The sequence below is a fragment of the Chelonia mydas genome, chromosome 1, assembly GCF_015237465.2.
Source record: "Chelonia mydas isolate rCheMyd1 chromosome 1, rCheMyd1.pri.v2, whole genome shotgun sequence".
Lineage (NCBI taxonomy): Eukaryota > Metazoa > Chordata > Testudines > Cheloniidae > Chelonia > Chelonia mydas.
The window spans coordinates 251,626,551-251,634,858 of record NC_057849.1 but is presented as its reverse complement, the minus strand read 5'-3'; the positions used below and the strand labels follow the sequence as shown (position 1 = coordinate 251,634,858).

Genomic DNA, 8,308 nt, shown 5'->3' with positions numbered 1-8,308 from the left:
CTGACTAGGAAAAAACTCCAAACCTGGTTAATCTATTTTCATTTTCCCACTGAGTGAAATGCAAAAAGTAACCCAACAGCATAAAAGGTGAAGAGTAATATAGATTTTAAAAACTGTTTCAAGTTTAATAATCTAAACCACAATTAGTAAACACGGCTGAGGAAACTTGAGAGGAATTTGTGTATCCTTACGAACCACCTTTAGGCTACATGCATGCAACAACAGTGGAAAGGTCCTCTCAGAGACTGAAGATACCTTTATTTTCCCTGGCTCTTTCGTCTTTCCTAGGATACATTTTGACCTGTAGAAAGATTGTGTGGATTTAGATACAATAATAGAGTTTTTGATTGGTCTTGAAGGCATCTGTTTCTGAAGATGATGTTTCCTAGATGCAAGTCTCCTCAAACTCACTGTATGGAGATGAAGATAAAGAGGTTTTAGACTCTCCATCACTGTTGCATTCCCTTCTTAGATCAGGACTGGAAGCATCTGTAGCTTCCTTAGCAGATATTGTTTCCTTAGTGGTAGGTCCTAATGGCTGACAGTCCAGCAAACTCTGAAGGTGTTTAATGTAATTTATTGCAGCTCTTAGGGTCTCCACTTTGCTGAGGCGTTTGTCAGCAAGCTCCTTGGGAAGATGTTCTCGGAGGCGTGTGTACCCCTCATTCACACAACGCACTCTTTGCCTCTCTCTCTCATTTCTCTTTCGAATGAAAGCAGGCTCAAAAGAATAGTCATAGACTCCTACATATCCAGAGAAAGGGATGCAGGAAAATCTACCTGAATAACCACAGTAGGCTTGGTCCCAGTAAGTTGGATCAAAATGGAAGGGAACACCAAAGGGCTCTCTTAGTGGTAACCCATGAGGATTCACATGGTTATTACCCACGGACATAGCGCCAGAGAATAACATCCCATTCAATAGTCCATCATCTTTATTGCTGTCCATTGTTTCAAATTTGGCTTCCAAATCTTGCATTAATCCATGCATGGAGGAAACATTTGAACTGGGTCCTTTGCCCCACAGTCTGTTCCTTTCTTGACCAGATTTAAAGGCAAAACTAACAATCCACTATATGACTGAAAATCAGCTCTACTCCTCAATCCTTTTTAGAGACAGGATGCCATCTAATTTATAGACTGGCTTTTAGGACCATCGCTCCACACTTTAAACCTAGCATTTCCTCTGATCTTCATCTTTCAAAAGATAATAAGAGGGTTCCTGTATTCCTTTTCTTCTAGCTTGAAAGTGTGTCCATAGAGTTAACAGCAAACATAAACAAGCTTCCAGGCTCTAAACACTTCTCTTATATTGTAACTCATGATGTCTTTTGATAAAGTTGTCTCCAAAAGATGGGTAATTTCCAAAGTTTATAGCGCTCTTCAAAGTTTTGGCAGAACTCCTCCCACTCAGGAACCAAGATCTCCTGTCAGCTGAAAAACTAGCCACAGGCTTTTCACACTGTAATCCAAAATGCATCTGCAGCCTTTGTTGTTTCTGCTGTTCCAATCTAACTGAAGCGAGTTCTCCAGCGGTATGCAAAACTTATATGGTATCTCTCTAGCTTTCTAGGAAGGCTGAGAGATCATCAAAGGAAAGAGTGCTCTCTTGTGGTTGCAAGTTGTCTCACATGAAGATTACATGCATGTCTCCAAGAAAGGAAATATGTGTTTTCTTGGTGTTTTCTTCAGCTGAAAAGAAAGCTTTTCCAGCAAGTTCTGAGGAGAGCTGGGTTCAAAAATTCAAAATATATTTTTTGAGAAAATGTTCATGATTATTTTGTTTGTTTTTCATTGAAATTCTGGTCTGATGGAAATGGTCTGATCATCTCTGGTGAGGACCAGCTGCCTTAAAAAAAAAAAAAACCTTAAATTGCCCCCTAAATGGCAGTGCTGCTGTTGCAACATGTTTGGCTAAATTCTGACCCATGAAATCAGTGAGAGTTAGGTTTCTAAGCACCTTTGAGGATCTGGGCTTAAATAAGTGAACAAAATTCCCCACTCCAAGAAATATGCATGTGCTGGTGCAGAGTCAGAAGCTGGCAGTAGTGACATCAGTTTGCACTTTTTAAAAAGTATGCTTGGCTTTTTGTATGAGGTTATTTTGCAATCCTAAAAAACATTGCCACAAAAGTGGCCTGTATTTTAATTTTCAGAGTATGTTCAACTTACCTGGGGACCATTGCAAACAGTCCTGAGACTGCCCTGACTTATCCCAGGGGCAGAATCAGCCCCAAGAAGCCTCAGAAATTGGGGAAGCACAAAGGTGGCATATAGCCACTCCTCCACCTCTGGGTCCTACACTGAGCACAGCTCAACCAGCCCAGAGGACTGGGGCCATAGTGTTTTGTACCATTTATGTAGAACAGAAGAATGGCCATACTGTGTCAGACCAATGGTCCCGATCTAGCTCAGTATCCTGATAGTGGCCAGTGCCAGATACTTCAGAGGGAATGAACAGAACAGGTGCTCATCCAGAGATCCTTTAGAATTAGAATGATACTTTTCATCAGGGGTGAAAACATTTTATATCAAGACTGGCTGTCTTTCTAAAAGATAAGCTAAAGCTCAAACAAAAGTTATGGGCTTGCTGCATGAATTAACTGAGGGAGGTTCTATTGTTGTTGTTTATGCAGGAGGTCAGACTAGATGTTCATAATGGTCCGTTCTGGCCTTAAAATCTGTGAAAACACTGGGTCATAATAGAACTCTCACCAGAACTTTAAGTACAGCTTTTGCTCTCAGCAAACACTAGCGTAGCCATGACTTCATGATTTGTTTTTAATTTAACAAATGAAAATAGTCGGGGTTTTGTTTGTTTTTTATTTAAACCTCATCCTGCAGCTTTTGTGACTCAAACGCTACAGCAGGGATCGGCAACTTTTGGCATGCGGCCCGTCAGCGAAAGCTGCTGGCGGGCCAGGCTGGTTTGTTTACCTGCAGCGTCCGCAGATTTGGCTGATCGCAGCTCCCACTGGCCACGGTTTGCCGTTTCAGGCCAATGGGAGCTGCAGGAAGCGGCGTGGGCCGAGGGATATGCTGGCCGCCGCTTCCCACAGCCCCCATTTGTCTGGAGTGGCGAACCACGGCCAGTGGGAGCTGCGGTGGCTGAATCTATGGACGCTGTAGATAAACAAACCAGCCTGGCCCACCAGGGGCTTTCCCTGACGGGCTGCATGCCAGAGGTTGCTGATCCCTGCACTACAGCACTGTGCTAGATAAGGGACTAAGATTCTCTAGAAACAAATGGGATGCTGACTGGTCTGTTGTCATTGTCCAACTCAAAAAGCAAACAAACAGCTTAAATGGAAATAAATTAGATTTGTATAATGCTTCCATTTAAAATAGTCTAATGTGTCTTGAGCAACACGGGACTGGCACTTATTTTTTAAGCTGTGTGATTTTTAAACAGACAGTGTACCTTTAAAATCCCTGAAGAATTCTCTGCTGCTCTTTAAAATCCTGGATGGTCTTTGGAGTCTCTAAAACCATTCCTAGTGTCTACCCATGTTCAAAAGGCAGAATTATATTTCAGTTCAGTAACACAAACATTGTTCATTGCCATCAGACTTTTATTTCAATATTTACTGTAAACACTGCTCGCCTGCAGTTCCCAGAGAGCTGAAAACCCCCCTGTGTTAAAGGGATACACGATTTTCCTAAAGTAAATCCATTGTCTTAATTATTTTAAAATGTAAAATGATCATAGAAGAAATATTGATTTGAATGATCAGAAAAGCCAGGTGCATATCAGAGTCCACACTGGCATGGAATGATTTGCTTCAGCAACACGAGAAAAGTGAAAATATGCTGCTAATTTTTGTTGCTTAGATGATCATATTGACAAGATAATGGGATTCTCCCAGGCTGAAGTTTGTCCCTTGCAGAGAACCAGAACAAGGCCTATGCACCGATTAAGTCCCACTCCTCTCTGGTGAGGGTTTAAGTAGGACTAAACTGATGCATATTTTGTGGACTGGCCTTCTGTACAGGCCAGATCTTGCTCACTTTACCTACACAAACAGCCCCTCACACTGTAAAATTAAAATTCATAAGCATTTTCATCTTAAATCCAGGGATAGATTAAGACAATGTAGGGGTTAGCTCCAAAAACACTACCCTTTCTAGAAATATGTAGGTCCTTGTATACCTTGATCTCCCTTCTCAGGTTCCTGCAAACAATCTCCTCTCCTTGATGCCTTGCCACCTATAGACTCTTTGATCTCCTCACACAATCCCCTCCCAACCCAGATAGAATTTTAGGATCTAATTCTGTTCATGTTGTTATAAATTGGGAATAGCTCCATTGTAGTCAATAGAGTTACACCTGTGCAAAAATTGCTATGAAAGGAGAATCAAACTCTTAGTTTCTCACTGATTCACTGCTGAGTCAAGGCCCCTCAGACCTCTGGAGCAAGAGCTCAAGGATTTATGGATTCCTTCTTAATCTGCCTCTGCTTAAATCCCATCTTTTTTTTTAATATACAAGTTTACACTGGGACAGTCCATAAATTCTCCATTTCCCATGATGTTATAACCTGTTTTCTTCATTCATGTCTTGTACTTTAATGTTCATTCTTAATTATCTACGTGAAACTACCAGAAAATATTTTCATTTATGTGGGAAATAAAATTTAAATAATTATTCTCTCCAGATACAGTTTAGTTATAGTTTTGATTGCATATCTCACAATATGATTAGTACAGCCAAAACAATGTAATATTGACTATGTAATAGTGACAAAAAAACCCAGTAGCAAATATTATTACTCAGCTTTCCATCTTGCTATTCGTGCCACTCACACAACCTGGAATCATGTACATCTCTTGTGTGAAGCCTTGAAGCCAGTGGCATATTTTCAGCAACAGCTTCCTAGTGGCAAGTATTCCCTGTGGCTCTTGTCTGAAATTAAGCTCAGATTGATTAAAATGCTCTGGTAGAAGCACAAGAACTAGCTGTCAAGTATCAGAGGGGTAGCCGTGTTAGTCTGGATCTGTAAAAGAACTAGCTGCATGCATGCAAGTACACCTGTTTCCCAACAGGTAATGTTAAAATGATTTTATCTATAAAACTAACACCCAGGAAGTAGAAAAAAGTGCTGAAGGAAGACTGTCTGCTTTATGCTTGTATGCCTTTGTTATGCTTTTTAGTTTGTCTTCTTCACTGCAACTTACTTGATACAAAACAAAGTTTATACATTGCCAATTTCTTGTGTTAACTGTATACTGCAATAGAATAATAATAATATAAAAATATCTTGCATTTATAGAGCAACTAAGGAATCCAAAATATGCTACAGCTCAGAACATCTATGATTTTTTATGGTTATTAGGTTGTTGTCTGCCCTTCAGAATGTGGCATCTGTCCCAGTATGACAGCCAAAAATAAGAGCTGGATTTAATCTAAATTCTTATACCATATCCATCACCATGGTATCTGTGTGCTGACTAATGAGTGATACACCAAATGGGGGGGAAAATCCATTGTTTGGTGTTAGAAAACTAGACTCAAATCTCTGGAATGAGTTCAGGCTTCCAGTGGATACAGGACAGTTGCCTTAGTAATGTACTGACAGATAATAAATACTCAGCATAGAAATAATGTCTTGCCGTTTGGAAGAAATGTTTTTTAAAAGCTGTATCCATTGTTCATGGGTTTTTAGAACATTTTTCTTCCTAATATTTATTACAGCACATCAGACATTCAGCACACATCTCTCTGCAGACACAGGTGAATTTCTCAGGCAATTGCACTTAATATTATCACTTACCTACCTAGACATTACTATATGGTTTAAACTGGTCTTTAAATATCAATTTTCTAAAGGGGTAAAGTTATGTGACTGCAATACAGGGTGGAGGATTGGATGGTTCAAGGGCTAGGTTGTGATATAAAGATCTGCTCATTTCTGTTACTGGTTCCAATACAGCTCAGGCTGATAGTGACCATAACTTGGTATCATTTGATTGCTGTTTGATGGCCTGTGTGAAACAAGGTGATGGTTTTAATGACATAGACACCTCTCCAGTAGGAACTGGCCTTACGTCACTACCAGAACTGACATTAATTCAGCAAAACTATCGGTCTGTCCATATGACAGGGTCCAGGACTAATATAACAGATGGTGCTGCAGAGTGCAATTGAGACTGTGACACTCTATACCTCAGGGGAGTGCCTTGTAACCCCCATATTCATCATTTGTATATGATGGTGATATTTCATATAAAGCATGCCAGGTAAGGTATCATCGGAAAGGTTATGATGTGTTGAAATCCACTGTTCTAAATATGTATATCATTAGTGCATATGAAGTTATGAGGTTGTGTTGTATGGGTGTCACTAAAATATGCTATGAGTTGGGGAATTGCCCAGATATTAGCTCCCCAAAGACAACAAGTGAGGTAAGCAATGCCCAGGGGGATATGGGACACCCATCAACAGCCATTGTCCAGCACAGGAGTTACAATTCAATGACTCCCTTGTACTGCACAAGTCCACAACAGGGGAACTGCTCAACTTTGCCTCAGCAATGCCCACCAGACAAGCCTAGACTTGTGTTATCCAAGCACATGGGCTGAGGATTTAAAATGGGGGACAGAGGCCACATGGTTTGTCCTGTCTCTTTCCCCACCTACGCCAAAGGCAATGAGAATGCTGGAGCTGAGGAGACTGGTCCCCAGGCTAACAGGGGGAGAGCCTGCAAATGAAAGACTGTACTCAACCTGCAGTATCCAGTGGGGTGAGAAAAACCGCTTAGTCCAGATATTACCTAGTCTAATAAGGTTGAGAATTTAGACTGTGTGATCTTTTATTTTTCTTTGGTAACTACTCTTTTTGCGACTTACAGTAATTTAAAACCTAGCTTTTGTAATCAATAAACTTATTCAAATGTTTATCCTTAGCAGTGAGTTTGACTGAAGTGCTTGGTAAATCTGCTTAGGTTACAAAGGCTGGTGTATTGATGAAGTGGCGAACCAATTAATAAACTTGCTTTACTCAAGAAAGGGTCTTGAGCAGTGTGGTCTTGAGCATGGTGTATTCCTGAGGTACAAGGCTGGGTGCTGGAGAGATTTGGCTGGTGCCTTTCTCTGTGTGATTTGTGAGTGGCTCTGGGAGCATTCATGCAATCTAGCTGGGTGTGGGGCTCCACATGGGGTTGTACTGAGTGGTAACAGCACCTGGAGGGGTTTGCTGCTTGTCACCAGTAAGGCATTGTGGGAGACAACCCCAGATCAGTGAGTTAAGGGGCACAGTGGTCTCACAGTCCCAGGTTGTACCCCGGGGATCCCATCACAGAGACATATTCCAAAGTTGCAGGGAGGACAAAAGTGGACAGAAATCTGGGAAATCGCCTGCCATTTTCCATGTATTGGAAGGAGTAATGTAGAAAAAGGTTCTTGGGGCTCTATTTAAAACTGGCATTACCTGCTTTACCAGAACACTTGCATGCTTGTAATTGTGCAGCTGAGTTTCTGCTGAGAAAGGTAAAAAGTAGTAGAGACGACCAGATGAACCATTACACAGTAAAAAAATGAGATCAAATAATCAAGCACAGAATCCTAAATCACTTGTTACCAGGTTTTTCTGTCCCTGCAAGGTTCTTACACTGGCCTGCTAGTCTAAGTCTGTTTAGCACTGTAGATATACCCAGCTATAAAGAGAGTTAGTTGTTCAATAAAGAACATGACAGTCCCTGGAAAATGTAGAAGAGCTGGATGATGTCATTGTCTCAGCCATGAATGATGCTGAGAGATTATATCCTCCGTTAAAAAGAATTGATGGGTTTGCAATGAATGACTCCTCCAAATCATGAGGGTATTTTAGATTCACCTAAGTACTGATTTTTTAAGATCAAAAGGTGGGAGTGCAGACAGCAAGACACCATCAAGCCTCTTCCTGCACAGACATCCAAACATTTCTTTTGAACATTTAATGATGCCTCATTTAAGAGTCAGGCATGATCAGATTACAGATGCATATAACCATGTTTCAGAGAACTGCTAACAGTTAACCATAGTTCAAGGGAAGCTTGTGGATTGGTTTGAGCAGCATGTGTGATTTATATACATGAGTCCTAAGTGATTATGAGCTACAAGGCTATTCATATACATTAAGAGATTCTAATGCATGTGTAGCCTTAGTCAGTGTTTCCCTGTGTGGTGTTTCATATGTTAGAAGAATACCATGTCTCAAGAGTATAACTAGAAAACCATGGACCTGTGATAAAAGCGCTGTGAAATATAACCCCCTGGTGACTATAGTCAAATTACAGGAGGTTATTTTGCTAGTTGGCTGTTGTATTTTTGC

General features: G+C 40.8%; 1 protein-coding gene across 1 annotated transcript; it reads right to left on the bottom strand.

Annotated features, from left to right (window-relative positions):
* Positions 1-355: 355 nt before the first annotated feature.
* ASCL4 (achaete-scute family bHLH transcription factor 4) lies at positions 356-1,990 on the bottom strand. Its single transcript, XM_007066152.4, has one exon. It carries the CDS (start codon positions 989-991, stop codon positions 386-388), a length of 606 nt encoding a protein of 201 aa, XP_007066214.3. The 5' UTR covers positions 992-1,990; the 3' UTR covers positions 356-385.
* Positions 1,991-8,308: the final 6,318 nt, after the last annotated feature.